The sequence below is a fragment of the Saccopteryx bilineata genome, chromosome 3 (assembly GCF_036850765.1).
Source record: "Saccopteryx bilineata isolate mSacBil1 chromosome 3, mSacBil1_pri_phased_curated, whole genome shotgun sequence".
Classification (NCBI taxonomy): Eukaryota; Metazoa; Chordata; class Mammalia; order Chiroptera; family Emballonuridae; genus Saccopteryx; species Saccopteryx bilineata.
Window position 1 is genome coordinate 127879659 of NC_089492.1, and position 17288 is coordinate 127896946.

Below are 17288 nucleotides of genomic sequence, written 5' to 3' on the forward strand. Positions count from 1 at the left end.
TGGAGAGCTCAGGTCCCTCTAGGAGAGTCGGAGGATGTGAAGATGTTGGCCAGCTGTGAAGTGGATATCTGCCCTGGGCGGGAGCCAGGGCAACTACAGGACTCTGGTTAGTGGCTGTCTCTCAGCCCACCTCCTGTTTCACCCTGATTCTTTCCAACAAACCCTGCCCATCTCTGTGAGGTGGGGGTGAAAGGAGGGAGGAGGCAGGTCCACACTTGGGTTGGCAGATGGGGTAGGGGTTTGGGGTGGGCGTGGCAGAGGGCCCTGTGGAGTGGCAGAGCGGGGTGGTGGTGGAGGCATGGGTCGCTGGCCCGTCCGTTGGAGGTAGGACAGATGGAGAACCCCTGGCAGTGTAAGGGGCATTCCTGGAGAAGACACCCATACACCGCTTTGAAGAATGGCCATTCTCAGTGCCAAAGCCTGCTGTGGGCCAGGCACTGAGCTGGACCTGAGATACCTGGCCTGTGCCTTTGGGGAAATCCTAGGGAAGGGGACACCTTTTCTGATCGCAGGCGGCAGCCCTGCCCTTGGACAGAGACGCAGAAAGTGCTGCCAAAGTCTTAGAGGCCTTTGGTGGGAGTGGCGCTGATGGGAGACCGCTGGGGGAGGCCACCTAGAGGAGGTGTGAGGTGAGTGCGGATGTGCCCCGGCAGTGATTTGCAAGCAGGGAGGTCCCTGTAGGCACCTGGAGGGAGAGAAGAAACTCTGGAGGCTGTGGAGGGCAGAGGCGGCCTCGCTCCTTGTGCTTGCTCCAACTACTACCTTTTGGGGGGCACACGTGTGCTGCCTGGCCAAGGTGAAGGGGCTGCAGAGTCCTGGTCTTCCACCCCACTCCAGCCGAACCTCCCTCACCCCCACCAACATGCATTGAGCTGCGTGTGCTACGCGTTGTTGCACCCGGGGGCTGGCCAAGCCGTTTCCAGCGTCCTGAGTTGCTTTCCTTGGCGTGCCTGCACCTCACGCCTGCAGTGGCCTGCTGGGCCCCCCAGGTCCAGCCCTATGTGTGGCCTCGCAGACCCTGAAACCGGGAGCCATTAGCTGCTGGACTCGGTGCGTGCTCTGGCAAGAAGCCAGTGCAGCACAGCCAGGCCAGCCGCCTCTCCTGGTTGGAGCCCTGGACACTCAGGTCCGCACCTGCCTGGGAGGGGCGTCAGGCATGGTGGCCTTTGGGTCTTTCTATAATAGGCTTCCCTGTTTGCAGTATGATACCTCTCCCTCTTCTCTTGCTCTAGTGTGTGTGTGTGTGTGTAGAGACTGATTGTTTGATTGATTTTGATTTCTGCCTAGGGCTGTGGCTTCTGAAATGTTCACTTTTCCAGCTCTGAGAATAATTTTGAACAAATATGGTAGATATGAATACCACCCCTGAGCACAATTACTAATTTTATAGTGTATGACTCATCCTCCCCTGTCCTGCCTGTGCCTTATTTCTCTCATAAGATGGTCGGTAGCAAACATTTATTGAGCAATTATTATGGACCAAGTGGTATTCTAAGAATAACATGTAATTTACCTCCTTAATAATCATAGCCACTCTCTGAGACAGATACTGTAGAAATATTCCAAGTTTACAAAGCCACACAGCCAGTAAATGGCAAGGCCAGAATTGGAATCCAAGTAACTTGGTTCTAGAGCTTGTGTCAAAGTTGTGGCCAAAGGAAGGGGTCATTGCATCTCCTTGCCGCAGGTGGGGGTGCCCTGTGGCGGGAGCCAGAGCCTGCCCCGCTGTGGGAGAACCTCGGTGAGTCCCCTGGGAGATGCACATGTCTTTCCTGCGTGCATGTTTCATGTGCCCCTTTTCAGGGACGGGGCAGAAGAAGGCTGGCCTGCCCTTAGGATGCATCTTTGTTGACCCAGAGTGACCAGGCAGGACTGGGGTGGTCGATGGCTCTTCTGGCAATGGGATCAGGTGTGATTCTGGGCCATCCTTGGGGAGCGTGCCCTACCCGAAGCTGAGGACTGGGTTTGAAGGAAGTACACCTTGGTGTTGGGTGGGGGACATGGGACAGGTCACTGAGGGTGTGACAAGGACCCTTCAGATAGTGAGAGCCACAAAACGATTTGGGGAGCCAAATGGTGCCTGTGGGTAATGACACTCGTCTGGCTCTTGAGTGTAGGCATATCGGAAGTGTGAGGGCCAGCATCCAGGGAACCTTCCTGGACAAGGGGACTGGGGCTGGGCCCCAAAGGTGGGCATGGTTTGCAGAGGAGGGGCACAGAAGTGGCCATGTACTTTGTATTTGGAGGCACGGGGTGGGGGGGGGGACGGGACTGGGTAGTTCCAGAGTCCCCTGCGAGAGGCTCAGGTTCCTGGGAAATGTTTGTAGGCGGATGGGGATCCGAGCTGGCCAGCAGAGTGGCCCTGGGAAGTAGCCATTCTGGGTGGGCCTAAGAGGGATGAACAGGTCATTCAAGGGGATGTCAGGGTTTCCTTTCAAGGGTATGTGTGCTTGTGAGTTTTGAATAGGGACTGGACAAAGAATGGAGCAGATGTGGGGGGAGGGGCGAGGGAGCTGGAGAAATCTGAGTGACAGCAGAGGGAGCAGGTGGTGTGGGAGTGCCGCCCAGCTTCTCCCAGCCCCTTCGCTGAGCTCCTAGCCAAGGAAGGCTCCTGGGCTTGATGTCATAGGAAGCCAAGTCTGGGAGGTTGGGCTGGGGTGTGACTGGAGCATTTTCTATTCTTGTGTGGTCCTTGGTCACTATAGGGTCCCCAAGTCCCCCAAACTGCACAGGACCCCAATGAGGGGTGGCAGTGTGGCAGAGGTGGCAGTGAGGGTATCAGTGCATCAGGGAGGTGGGCATTGGTCCAGGGGAGGGGGTTTATTAGCAAGTGGTTAGAGCCCAGGGCTAATGAGGACAAGGGGAGGGAAGTGACTGTCTAGCTTTATGGACAGACTGGTTTCTGAGCCTGGGTATAGACCTGCACTGCCTCCTGCTCGTGTCCCTGCCTCTGGCCTCAGCCTGAACCTGGGGACCCGGCTCAGTGCCTGTGTGTCCCTGGCACCAGCACTGTCCCAGTCATGCAGAGATGGACCAAGATGCTAGATAAGGTTCTCCAGACTTTGGCTCTTCTTAACCCATCCCACTGAGCAGACCACTGGATCTTCCCTGCAGATTCTCTTGAAAGTTTGTCCTTCTATCACTCCAACCTTTTGGACTGGAATAACTCAAACTTCCATTCTGGCTTGTCTGGTGTCCCCTAAGGAGGGAGAAAAAATTCCCTGTGGACTTGATATTGAAGTCTGTGGACTGTAGGAGGGGATGAGCTACCCTAGAGTGAAGTTAGCGGCTGATGGCCCAGCTCGCAGCTGCTCAGGGGCTGTCTAGAGCTCTCCTGACTGGGGAACTGGGCTTTCTGGGTCAGTCTCCCTGTCACTCGCAGGCCTGGGATCAGAATCTGTTGTGACCATCTCTGTGTCTCCAGGGCGGCGTGGTGGATGACAGGAGTGAGGATTCCATGTCTGTCTCCACCCTGAGCTTTGGTGTGAACAGACCCACCATTTCCTGCATCTTCGACTGTAAGTGATGCTTCGAGGTGACTCTAGGGTGATATGGGTGGGTGTGTGATCTTACGTTTCTGTTTCTATGGGGCTCTGTGGTCAGGTGTATATGTAGGTCTGTGCAAAACTGAGTCTGTGTGTGTGTGCTTTTTGGTGAGTCACTGTCTTTTGGTGTGAGTGTGTGTATGTGTGTGTGTGCAGATGCACATGCCCGTCTATTTATGACATGTGTATGTCAGCTCTAAGCTTCAAGGGCATTTAAGATCTTCTGCATTCTGGATTCTCCCATCATCCATTTAGCCTCTTCCCCTTCTCCTCCTCCTCTACTCTCTCTCTCCAGCTCTCGCCAGGCCCAAGGACATTACTCAGGTGTCCCACCTTTGAGCTGCAGTCTATTCTGACTCTGAGTGGTTCACTTCTGCAGAATGTGACATGTGTAATTTCTATCATTCAGCCCCTCTGTCTGCCGCCCTTCCTAGGGACAGACTCCACCCTTTCCTCTAGCCCCAGCTCTTAGCCACCTCCAGCCCCTCACCTGGTATCTCTGTTTCTTCCTTGGTGCAGATGGAAACCGCTACCATCTACGCTGCTACATGTACCAGGCCCGGGACTTGCCCGCGATGGACAAGGACTCTTTTTCTGGTAGGTGGAAGAAAGGCAGAGAGCCAGGGATCAGGGACTGAGAGCTGGGCACTGAGCCATTGGGCCTTCGGACCATAGGGAACATAGCCCGGGGCTTCTCCTGCAGGTGGAGGGCTCTGTTTGCTGGGAATGTAGAAGTGGCTGTTGTTGCCAGGGTCACTGTGGCTTCCTAGTTGTCAGGTGGCTTGCTTGACCCTCTGCAGGGTTTGGCTTTACTGACCATCCTCTCCTGAAAGCCACTCTGGCCTTGGCCCGCAGAGCACCCTCTCTCCTGGGTCTCCTGCAGCCTCCTACTGCTCTACCTACTCCTACCCAGGTGCTTCACAGCCCTCTGAGTTCCCAGGAGTCTATCTGTGTCCTCTTCTCTGGGCACTGGGGTCCCCCTTTCCCCCAGCTTTAGTGACAGCTCATGTTAGGGAAGCTTTTAGTTCCTAGGAGCCCTTATGTCCAGCCACATCTTAGGTACCCCCCAGGATGCCCTAGGAGCCCCTCATGTACAGCCACGTCTTAGGTCCCCCCTCCATACCCCAGAGGCATCTCAGTTCATCCTGTCCAAACTGAACCTCTTATGACAGCAGCTCCCTCCAGTCCAGGCATCTGCATTTCCCACTTTGGTCCTGGTGTCACATCAGCACGTGCTATTACCCATCAGTCAGTCACCTAGTCCTGTTGATTCTGGTTCCTGAAACTTTCTCAAAGATGTCCCTTTGTATCTGGACCCTCGGTCATCTCCTGACATCCCTGCTTCATTCTGCACTGCCCCAGACAGAGCTGGTCATGTCAGTCCCCTGATTTCACGTGTAGACACTTACAGGTAAATTCTCAACTCTTTCAGCCTGGCAGAGGGCTCTTTTGTGATCTGACCCCATGGATCTTGCCAGTTTCATTTTTCCCTGATTCCCCTCTGTTCACTGGCTCTGGCCCCACCAACTTTTGTCAACATTTGTCATATTTCTCACCTCTGTAGTCAGCGTTCTCTCTGCCTAGAATGCATTCCCTCCCTATTTTTAACCTAGCAAACTCCACTCATCCTTCAAGACCCAGCCCAGATGCCTTCCGACTCTTCCCCAAGCCGAGCTGGTTGTTCCTTTCTCAGCACTTGGCCAGCACCCCTCAGAGCCCTGACCTACTCACTGCACAGATCAGTTGCCATCTATCTCTGCCACACGTTCCCCACTATGACCCTGAGCTCCTCCAGCAAGGACCTTGTCTTACCTTTGGACCCGCAGCACTTCATATCTGAAGAACTAACACTTATTGAAGTGCTCACTATGAGCCCAGGCGTTTTACTGACATTATTTCATGTAACTGTTATAACTCTTCTGTGAAGTAGGTATTTAACACCCCCTGTTTTATAGACAAAGAAACTGAAACTCAGCTTAATTCAATTGCTGGAGTTTAAATACCTGACAGGTGACATATCACCCTCCAAATGCTTGAGTAGAACTGAGTCCTGCTTTGAGAATGATCTTCTGTTCATAGAGTGGCTCTGCAGTTTATAGCTATGTGCCTGTCCTCCCCAGCCCCCTTCCCCGTTCCCACGCAGGGACCTCTTTAGTTCCCCTTGCCAACAGCTTTGCTTCTCTGCATTCCCCTCTTGTTGGGGGGCCTGTTCTCCAGCCTCTGCAGCCATGTGCAGGGTGGATGGGGCGGTTTCTCCTCTGTGGTTTGGGTGCAGGGTCCTGAGAATGCCCTCTGCAAGGCACGAGCAAAACCAGCAGGCAGGGATTGGCAGGTCAGGAGCCGGCAGCTGCAGCTCCTGGGGAAATTCTGCCAGGAGGCTTTCTGACACTCAGAATGTGCCCTGCAAAAAAAGGACGTGGGGCTAATTCACAACCTTGTTTCCTTTTCGTTTGGGGTGGGTGGAGCGGTGGTGGGGGGGGGGGTGCAGGCAGCCGGCTTGTGCTGGGTGGACGGTGACGCGGGCTCAGGTGGATAGCCCTGGCTGGGCTGTGTGGGCCGCTGGCAGCCCTCGCCCTGCCAAGAAGGAGCTGCTCCGAGGCGCGCGGGGAGGCAGTGTGCGCTGCTGGCGACGTAGGCCCGCGTCAGCCTGGTACCCGTCTGCGGAGACGTCACACTTTCCGTCCTGGACCCGCCCCTCCCCCAAATAAACATCCCTTGAGCGCCGAGGGCACTGCCCAGGGCTTCCTCGGAGGCCGCTGGCTGCTGAATGAAAGGCCTGATTGAGCAGCTGCTGGAAAGGAACACAGCAGTCAGCATGGTGAACCTATAAAACCCGGAGTGTTTATTTTCACTCCCAAACCCTAAACCAAAGCAATTTCTCCCCTGGAACTGACCCTGGGGTGGCTGGCGGCCGGAGGCGGTGTATGGCCACCGGCTGGCATTTCTCAGAGGAAACTCATGTGTGAATCCAGAATGTCTGGGGCCAGGGGAGGGTCCAGCTCAGAGCCCGCTGTGTGATCCCGTCTCCACAGGGCCGCCCGCCAGGGTCTGGGGCAGAGTGGCCTTTCCTGGGGAAGTGCTGTCAGCTCTGATGCGGTGCGCTGGGCCTTTCCCCACAGGGTGGGCTCCTGCTTGGCCCCCATCTGTGGGCCTAGGGGCTGCCTGGAGACCCGGCTGTGTCTGCTTCCCTCTCACTGGCCCAGGGTTTGGGGAAACATGCAGGAATTGCCCATGAAACGTTGGTGGAATAATATTAAACTCAGTCAGAAAAAGGAGACAGACTTGTGAACATACTGCTTTCCAGGCTGCCCGAGGATGTCACCTCGGGTGGGATGTGAGTGGATGTCCAGTGCAATTCTCTGGACCACTGGAGGGCCATGCGTGGCATGTGGTTATGGGTATTATGTGGCCCGTGCAGCACTTGGGCCTAAGAAATGTAAAATGATGTTTAATTCAAATGACTTCTCTTTGGTATTGGGCTGGAGTGGCCACTGCCTGGCAAGTACCTAGAGAAGGTGCTGGGTTTACTTTAAATGGAAAAGCTGTGACTTGAGAGGACTTGGAAATCATGTCCTCAACACCATACCTAACGGGTGGCATCACTTCCCGGAAGTTGCCCTTCACTGTAGACTGATATTTCTCAAAGGCAGTTGGGGAGACAGCAGTCTGCTTTGTCAAATTGCCCCCCACCCCTGGGAATTCTGCTTTGCCCCTCCCCCAGTCGGGCACCAACACTGCTGTGGTTTGAGAGAACCATGAGCTCTGTTTGCAGAACTGCCATCAAGACAGACAACTCTTGGGCAGCTCTTCTTTGAGGTCACTACATTCCAGAGAATGGCCACTAGCAGGTGGGACACAGAGACTTGTCTTTGAGAGTCTCACAGGTAAGTGGGCTCAGGGTGCCTACCTGGCTAACTAAATGAATGAGAGATGGTGAGTGGAGCAGATGCCAAGGGTTGGTATCTGTCAAGAAAACAGAAGGTCCTGTGCCCTCTTTGTTGGCCTCGTGGTTCCTGGGAGGTCAGAGCTGTGCCAGCTGGGTGGTCCAGAGGGGGTATCGCTGCGAGGCCAGTCTGTAGTGAGGTCTGATGAAACGTGGCTGCCCTGAAGCTGAGGTCACTGCTGTGGGGACAGAGCTTTAATGTTCCCCCAAACCCAGACCCTATCCTGGGTGAGGCTGGGTGTTCTTGCTTTTGGGCTTTCCATCTCGGGACTCCAGTCAGGGTCCACCCCCCTCTTTTGAAGCACAGCTTTCTGTTAAGGCTGGTTCTGGTTGGGGGAATTTTCTAGTTGAGCTTAAGGAACTGTTTTCCAAGGTGCATTGGAGGCTTGTGAAATGCTCCACTTAAAAAGGGTTCCTGAGAAAGACAGACCGGGAAACACGACACTCTTTGCGATTTACAATGTGCAGTGGCATCGAGAGGCTCTGAGGTGGCTGCACAGAGGAGCCTGTTTGATTATTTAAGCACTCATTAGCTCCCCAGCGGATTTGCATGTTGAAGGACATATTTGGGGAAACAGCGATCTATCTAGGACTCAGTCCAAATTGCTCAGCATGATTCCAGGACGTTTGTGATCTGCTTGCCTCCTGCTCCCTCCTTAGTCCCCTCTGCCTTGGGTGCTTGCTTCCCCGCCAGCCAGACCAGCTCCTTGCTATTTCCTGAGCATCTGTGCCCTTCGGTGCCTTTCCTCATCTCTGCTGGGTGCCTAGATAGCCTCTTTCCCTGGGTCTGCTTTGGTAACTTCCATGTTCTTGAGATGCTGGGTAGGAGACCATCTTTGGGAAGATTGACTTGGTGCCACCAGGCTACACTGGGCACCTCTGAACTCCAGCATCTTATACTCTCCACTGTTAAGTTGCACATTACCTTGTATTGTAACTGTGGTTTAGTTACCACTTCTAGTTGGTAGTCATGATCTTAAGAGCCTGGTTCGTGTCTCATTCATCTATCTTTATATTCCTAGCACTATGCTTACCTACCACATTCTCGTTAGTCAATAATTGTATACTGAATGAATGATGGATGACAAATAATGCTAGAGTGAACATCTTTGTACATATAGGTTTTTGGTTAATTTGGATGATTCCCAGGAATATGGGAAATAGGGTATAAACAGTTTTATGTTTTCCTGGGCATGCTGCCCAATTGCTTTCCTGAAGAGTTGCTGAATTGCGTCCAGCCATAGAGGAGAGTATACCTAGGTCATCAAATATTTGCCAACACTGGGTTTTATAGCTCTACCTAATTTTTCTTAATTTTATAGCAAAACTATTTTTGTATTGTAGTTTGCATTCGCATTGCTTTACTACTGATGCAACCTACTCTCTCTTAAGGACTCTTTTCCTGTGAACAGGCAGAGGAGCACTGGGCTATGAGTTGTAGCTTCTAGTCCTGGCCCTGTGTGAGCATGAGCTAGTGACTTAGACTTCCTGGGGCAGAACTCTCTCTCTGACAAGTGGGATGGTGCTGCCCACCCTGTCCCCAATTCCGATGCTCTGAGCTGGTTGGTGGGAAGGCCCAGGAGGAAAGCTCAGTGTACTGTGAGTGCAGGTGTGTCCTCTCTGGAGGTCCAGGGAGGTCTGAGCAGCAGACCTGAGATGCAGGGCTCCAAGTCCAGCAAAAGAATCACCTGCCTGGGCCCTCTCGTGGGGATGGGGTTCGGCAGAACCTCTATGTTCGTGGCAGGAACTGCACAGGGCAGCTGTGGTCCCCAGGGAGCTCCAGTCCAGCTGCATTTGGCCTCAGCTCTGGTGGTGCTCTGTGTGGCTTGGCGGGGGTAAGGCCTGAGGGCCCATGCTGTTCCTCTCCTGTGGGGGCGGTGACCCTGCAGAGAGTCTTGGCTGGGCTGGGGTGGTCAGGGAAGACATAGCCCCTCACTGTCCTTCACTGCTTCATGGGATCTGCTTCTCCCTGCTCGTGGCTTCTCTGGAAGAGGGATGTGTCTGTGTGTCTGGCTTTCCTTCATCTGACCACCTTGCTTCAGCAACACCCACCCCCACTTGTTTCTTTTTCTAGGAGGGGCTGAGCCCTGCATGGGGAGGCCAGGCCCCAGCATACAGTAGCCCAGTGTCTGAGGCCCCAGGCCTCCAGGCCTGCTCTTTACAATGCCTTTGTTGTGTGTTTTTTCCTCCCATGGGCGGGCGGGGCACGTGTGTGGGTCTGGGTGATTTTTGTTTGAAAGCCACCCCCTCCCTGTCCCCCAGCACTGAGCTCATTGCCTGCGCTGATGGGGCTGCTGGAAAGAGTCGGCCTGCTCAGGGGCCAGCGTGGGGGGTGCTGCCAACACCAATACAGTGTGCACAGCCGCTACAATGTGCAATTGTGATCTTTGTGTAAACGCGGTCGGTCTGGGACTCGCACGCTTATAAAAATAAAGCGTTGGGAAGCACAGGGGGTGGGAACAAAAGGGGCTTTTTCGCCGGCTCTCTAATATGGTTTTATTTATCGGAATGGTCCCTCTTTCCCTTACTGGAACCAGGGAGAGGTTCTCTGCCGAGCTTGGAGCTGATGGTATCACAGCCAGACGGTTTCATTAAATGCACAGACGCCGCTGGGCCCTGCCAGAGGCAGGAAGGGAAGGGCTTGGGCCAGGCCTGCCAGGCTGGTGCATGGAAGGGGGAGCCCCGTGCCAGGGAGCCTCCCACCAGGTAGGGGCGGCGAGAGGTGGTGGCACTTCTCCTCTGCCTCTTTCCCTGCCAAGAGCCTCCCACTGCCCTCTTCTACCCCCAGAATCAAGTTCCAAACCACTTTTCTACAGGAAGTCCTCCAGGGTTGACCCATTGTACTTCAGTACCTGAGGCCAACAAGCTTGTCCAGGCTGGTGGCTGCCTCCTGTCAGCCAAATCTAGCAGTGTTCAGCCCACAGCGTCTGCCTCCGAACTTAGCTACTCTTCTCCCTTCTTGGGTGACAGCCAGAATCTTAGACGTTCCTCCCTCCATCCCATAATGGGAGTCTTCCTGTTGCCCAGCTCAACCTTCCTACCTCTTTTACCCTCTCTCTTTGCCACCTCCTGTGCATTGGCTATGACATGCCACTTGGTCTCTTGAAGGCATGGAGCTTGTCCTGCTCAAATGTTTGTGGGGAAATCCTATCTTCTCATCCTAGCAACCTTCTGAGGCTAGCAAGGCACAGACCATTAGGTCCTTTTGAGGTCACATTGAGAGTTAAGGACAGCATTGGGGTTGAACTATGAGGCTCAGAGGATGCAAGGTATTGCAGGATGGGGCCTGTGCGGAGGGTGCAGGGCATGTGGTAGAGCATTTGGGCTCCTCTCTCGCAGATATTTAGCATTCACTGCCAGCCTCCTGTATCCCTAGACTTTCTTGTCACATACCCTCAGCATTTGGCATTTTGAATCTTATAAAATGGCAACAAACTGTACCCTACCCCCAGGCTGACGCCCCAATGAGAGAAGCCAGAGGAGCCTCTTCTCCAGGCCCTTTGCTCCTCTCCTAAATTATAGGCACTCAGGTCCATAGGTCCTTCTCTTGCATTGGTTTCCAAAGTGTGGACCTAGAAGGTAGATCAGTATCACCTGGAAACTTGTTAGAAATGCAAGTTCTCAGGCCCCACCCCAGACCTGGCGAATGAGGCTCTGGGGTGGGACCCAGCAGTCTATATAAGTCTTCCAGGTGGTTCTGCTGCATGTTCACATTTGGAGCCACTACCCTAGAATCTTTTCTAGTGACGCCAACCTTCCCTTTGGGACTAGGCAGAGAGAATGACTAGTGGGTGGGTCCCAGGCCAGCGGGGCAGGGGCTGGCATGTTAAAATGTGTTTGGGGACAGCAGGGAGCTGCAGAGGCCTCAGGGTTCTTCTCACACCACTCACTACTAACAGCCCTTGAGTCTACATGCTCTTCTCTAGAGCCTTCCTGCCCATCTAGCAACCACCATCTCACCCAGACTCTCCCAATAGCCTCATAACTGGTCTCCCTGCACTCACTGTACCCCCTCCAGCCTGTTCTCCGCGTGGCAGCCAGAGTGAGCTTGCTGAACGGCAGCGCTAAGCACACCCTTCTGATGGCACCAGCATCTCTGTTCTGCTCTCCCTTCCTCAGAGAAGCCAGATTTCTCCCTCATACACTCTATCAGACCTTAAATCTATTCTTCAAAGCACTGACCAAAATGGTACTTTTATATTCGCTCATATGGATTATGGTTTTGTTCCAATTGTATTCTCAGCTCCTAGCACCTAGCCTGGCATGCAGAGGGAAGTCAGTAAATGCTTGTTGATGAATGAATGAACAAATGAATGAGCTATCCAGGGGCTCACTACTCCAAATGGACTTTGCCCCCTGGAGGCCAGCCCCTGAAGGAGCCCAAAGGGGAAGTTCTCTGGATTTCTGGGGCCTTTTGCCTGGATCCAGGCTTCATTTCCCTGTGGTGGCCCCCCAGTCTGCTCATGGAGGGCAGGGAGAGCCCCAGGGAAATGGACTCCAGCCTGACGCTTTTGCACAAGAGGGGCAGCCACAGATCTGTCCCAGCTTTGTGGCCCTAGTGACTCCTGAGCTGGCAATACTCACAGTGTCTGCTGTGTCCTGTCTCCCCTTTTTGCACCTGGTCCACACAGATCCCTATGCAATCGTCTCCTTCCTGCACCAGAGCCAGAAGACGGTGGTGGTGAAGAACACCCTGAACCCCACCTGGGACCAGACCCTCATCTTTTACGAGATTGAGATCTTCGGCGAGCCGGCCAGCATCGCCGAGCAGCCGCCCAGCATCGTGGTGGAGCTGTACGACCATGACACCTATGTGAGTTTGTTGCCTCCTTCCCTCATCCCCTCACTTCCCACTTCCTCCAGGGGCCCAGAGAGAGATGCTGCTGCAAGGGACAGACTCCTAACCAGATGGGTGTGCCTGCAGGTTGGGACTGGTGGCCTCTCCCCTGAACCCACAGACTACAGAGTGCTTAAAACTATTTTAGAGTAATTAAAAATGGATTGCTAGCACATCTGCTATGCCCATGACAGAGAGAGGGGACAGAGCTGCAAAGGGCCATTGGTTGTGGTCAAGAGCCTGTGTTTTCTCTGCCTCTAACTTGCTTACACGATCCCAGGCCAGTCCCATCTCCTCATCAGAGAGCTGTGTTCACTCTGCACACATTTATTAAGTACTTGTGTGCTGGGCTGGGTGGCCCCTCACTTTGGGTCCCAGTCTAAGTGGGAGCTGAGACTCACCCATGGACAGAAAATCCTCCAGGGAGACAGTGGGTCCCTGAGTGTCACATGGCTCTGAGGCATAGCCAGGGACCTCTTAACAGAACTGTCCCACAGAACGTCCTTTGCTGATGGAAATGCTCTGGGAGCCACGAGTTGCGTGTGGCTGATCAACAGTTAAAAAGTGGCTAATGCAACTGAGAAACTGAATTTTGAATTTCATTTAGATGTAATTAATTAAGCTTTAATTTAAATAGGAGGCTAGTGGCTCTAGTATTGGACAGTACAGTCTAGAAGCTTCCCAGGAGGGAGCTCACGGGGGGGGGGGGGGTTGGAATTTGCGGGATGGCTGTGGGAAAGGTGCAGGCCCTGGAGGCAATGTGTTCTTGGGTGCAGGGAGGAGGCAGAAGAGCAGCCCAGCAGAGCCTGGGGACCAGTAGGAGCCAGGGAGGGAGGAGGGCAGGTGAGGAGGAGAAAAGAGAATGAGACAGGGGAGCTGGGGAGTGACAAGGTCAAAATAACATTTTTAAAAAAGGAGAGAAAAGAAAGGCTGTATAAGTTGATGGGGCGTGTGGCAAAGAGGTCACCTCCTGGGTTGGGGGCAGCAGTGGGATGAAAGGGGAGGAGGCAGGGTTTGGAAGATGATTCCAGAAAGAGTCTCCATGACTAGGTGTCAGGTGTCATAAGAGGGTGTGGTGATGGTGTGGGGGATGGTGGAGCTGTTTAGGGTACTCCCCAGGTGGTGGGGACCAGCTGCCAGTGTGCAGTCTGGGCTGGGGAGGCCAACCAGCAAGCTCTTCTTGGAAGGAACAGCTGGCTTTTTTTGTGGGGGGTGGGGGTGGGGAAAAGCAACTGGAGTCTATTTGGGACTGTTTGGAGAAGAGCACAGGGCCTGGCACCATTATGGCAGGAGGAAGGAGGAGGTAGGAGGTAGGCAAACCAGGAGGCTGTTGGGCCCAGGGACTAAGCCAAGGGAGCAGGTGCAAGCCACCCTCTTCGGGGTGGATGGGCTCCAGGTCCTGGGGAGAGCCGAGTCTGTGCTCATGGTTAATATAGTCAAACAAGTCCATACTGTTGGCAAATGCCCATTGCCCTGAGCTCCTGCTCTCCTGGCTGCCTGAGCTCTGCAAGGACTGCCCTTCCCGCAGCCTCTCCATAACCCATCCCCCAGCCTCTCCATAACCCATCCCCCAGCCTCTCCATAACCCATCCCCCAGCCTCTCCATAACCCATCCCCCAGCTTCTCCATAACCCATCCCCCAGCTTCTCCATAACCCATCCCCCAGCCTCTCCATAACCCATCCCCCAGCTTCTCCATAACCCTTCCCCCAGCCTCTCTATAACCCATCCCCCAGCCTCTCTATAACCCATCCCCCAGCCTCTCCATAACCCTTCCCCCAGCCTCTCCATAACCCATCCCCCAGCCTCTCTATAACCCATCCCCCAGCTTCTCCATAACCCTTCCCCCAGCCTCTCCATAACCCATCCCCCAGCCTCTCTATAACCCATCTCCCAGCCTCTCCATAACCCTTCCCCCAGCCTCTCCATAACCCATCCCCCAGCCTCTCCATAACCCATCCCCCAGCCTCTCCATAACCCATCCCCCAGCCTCTCCATAACCCATCCCGCAGCCTCTCCATAACCCATCCCCCAGCCTCTCCATAACCCTTCCCCCAGCCTCTCCATAACCCATCCCCCAGCCTCTCCATAACCCATCCCCCAGCCTCTCCATAACCCTTCCCCCCAGCCTCTCCATAACCCATCCCCCAGCCTCTCCATAACCCTTCCCCCAGCCTCTCCATAACCCTTCTCCCAGCCTCTCCATAACCCTTCCCCCAGCCTCTCCATAACCCTTCCCCCAGCCTCTCCATAACCCACCAACAGGACAACATGTGGCTTGAGTGCTTTGGGAGCTCTCCCAGTGCTGTGCCTGATGTCTACTCTGAGCATTTGGTGCTGGACTATCATTTGCTAATGTGGCATTTATGCAGCAGTTGGTGGCTACTCCTGAATGGCTCTTTGGGGTGTCCCTAGCAGTGAGGTGGCTGCAAGTGGGGTTCCCCCCCAGTCCTGTTCTGTGTTCTTCACAAGTCGCCAGGGCTTGTGAAGGCTGCAGTACCAGCTGGCTGAGACCCACATTCTCCCCAATGCCCCGCCCTCAGGAAAGCTTACCAGCTAACCTCAGACCAGAATCCACAGGTCAGCAAGGTCACAGGGGGCCATGTCAGAGCCTGAACTTGAGCAGGACTGTGAGTTATGACCAACAAGGGCAGAGGGCAGAATGGCTGGAGATGGCCCATGCAAAGGCCATGGGTGGGAGGCCAACAAAGACGAGCAGGCTGGAGCAGAGGCTGCATGGGGAAGGAAGGAGGAGGGCAGGAGAGGTGAGCAGGCCCCAGTGAGGGGCCTTCCATCCCAGGAGAGAATTCAGACTCTATCCCCTCGGTAGTGGGGAACCATGGAAGGTGCCTGAGCAAAGGAATAACAAGATGAAGCAGCATTTTAGTAAGACTCATATATTTGATGAGTGTGATCAGTTTCCCTATTTGGAAGGTGGTAGGATTTAAAGACAAAATGAATAAAAGTAATTGGAAATGTCAAATACCTATTCTGTGAGGGCATTAGAGACAAGCTGGGATCCTGTCACTGTGGTCTTGATTAAATTAAAACACTGCCAGTGCTGGTTGGACATGCAGAGGGTCTTCCCTATGATGGGAATTCAAATCTAGCAGCAGTGACTAGGGCCACTGCATGTTTTCTCGAATACTTTTAAGGGGCAGAGCTCACCAGTCAGCATCAGAGACTTCCCTTTAAAGTTCAGAAGGCCCGATGTAGGTCTGGTGATCCTTCTGAGGCCACCAGAGCCCTGGGCTCCGGGATGCTGACTCTTTTTTCTCCACCTCTGTCCAGGGTGCAGACGAGTTTATGGGACGCTGCATCTGTCAGCCGAGTCTGGACCGGATGCCCCGGCTGGCCTGGTTCCCCCTGACTAGGGGAAGCCAGCCGGCGGGTGAGCTGCTGGCCTCTTTTGAGCTCATCCAGAGAGAGAAGGTGAGGCCAGGCCCCATCCAGATCCAGGAGGGGGGAGCGGGGGGCACAGGCAGGGATGGCCCGATGGAGGGCAGGGGCTGCCTGTACACCCTCCCCCTCCACCAGGGGCCTGCACTCAGTGGGGAGCACTGCACAGAAGTCAGGCCTCTTGCTGAGATTGGTTTCAGCCACCTTTTCTGTACCCCAAATCAGGGCAGGATCTAACTCTGGGGGCAAATGCTGGAGTCTGGACTGACTAGAATGTCTGAGTCCTCTGGCCATTGGATGTATTTTTCCCGGGGCCATATCCTGAGGTTGTTTCTGGCAGGAGGGTCTGGTTTGGGTGCAGAGGATGGTCGTGGCGGTGGTGGTGATGAGGGGAAGACCTCTAAGGACAGGTGAAGGCAGGACGTCCGCCCCAGTGCTGGCTGTGCCACGGCTTGGCTGTGTGATCCTGGCCCAGCCTCCCCTGCTGTACGTAGGGGGTTGGGGGTTAGAACAATATCTTTAAACTTACTCTTCGTGTGATGTGAGCCCCAGTGTGTAAACCAGACAGAAGTGGGGCTGCTCCAGGTGAAGTGCTGGAGGGGGACACGGCATACTGCCACCCTAGCTTCCCCTTGCACACCCCCACCCACTCCCAGGAAGCTCTGAGGGGACCCTAGGCCTCCGAGGAATAGAGTCTGCGGACCCTAGACTGTCCGGTCACTGACACATTCCATGAGTGTCACTTTGTGGTTGGAGATGTCTTTCCCTGGTCAGGGTGGAAAGGAGGGTGGAGGGGCCCTGACTACCAAGCACCTGAGCAAAACTCTTTTCCTTCCCCCTAGCCGGCCATCCACCATATTCCTGGTTTTGAGGTAAGCCTTGCTTTCAACTTTTCTTCTTCGAACTCCCTGCTGGCCTTCTTGTGTTTGCAGCTCTGTTCCTTGCTAGAAGGGGAAGCAGGTGTCTGCCCACCACCACTGTCCTGCCCTCAGGCAGAGGAAGGCCCAGTGAGGCCACAGGCGTGGGACGGACAGGGTCTGGGGTCCTGGCCCACCTCAGGTCATTTCTGCCCTTTGTCCCTGAGAAGATCACACTCTCAGATTGAAGGGACCTCATTCTCTACTCAGCCCAGTGTCTCCTCGCCAGGTTGCATGTTAGAATCCCGGGGAAGTTTTAAAAATCCTTGGTGCTCAGGCCCTACCCCAGACCAAACGAAGTGCAACCCATCAGCCCTAGCCCAGACCAAACAAAGTGCAACCCATCAGGCATCGGTAGTTTCCAAAGCTACCCAGGGGATCTTAACATGCAGCCGGGGCTGAGAGCCGCCGACTTGGCCCAGCTGTTCTCCCTGCCGCGTCACCTGGGATGTTGTTGGAAATACTTCTTGGGTCCCACTACTGACGCAAACTCCGAGGGGCAGCAGCTTGTGTGTTTACAAGCCCTCAGAGGGTTTTGACACGTACTCGGGTTTCAGAAGCCCTGATTTAGGCTACAGTTCCCAACTCACTGTTCCTAGCGTGACCAGGTTCTTTCCTCTGCTAGGATAGGATCTGGTTCCCCTGTGT

The 17288-nt window shown here is 54.4% G+C and overlaps 1 protein-coding gene across 16 annotated transcripts in view; it reads left to right on the plus strand.

Annotated features, from left to right (window-relative positions):
• DYSF (dysferlin) overlaps positions 1-17288 on the plus strand; it is a 224706-nt gene that overhangs the window by 132098 nt on the left and 75320 nt on the right. For all 16 annotated transcript variants that reach the window (XM_066267354.1, XM_066267358.1, XM_066267356.1 and 13 more), the window contains 5 exons: positions 3425-3518; positions 4065-4142; positions 12120-12301; positions 15616-15756; positions 16566-16595. In XM_066267354.1, the coding sequence (XP_066123451.1) occupies positions 3425-3518; positions 4065-4142; positions 12120-12301; positions 15616-15756; positions 16566-16595 (525 nt within the window). The remainder of the gene's footprint in view (positions 1-3424; positions 3519-4064; positions 4143-12119; positions 12302-15615; positions 15757-16565; positions 16596-17288) is intronic.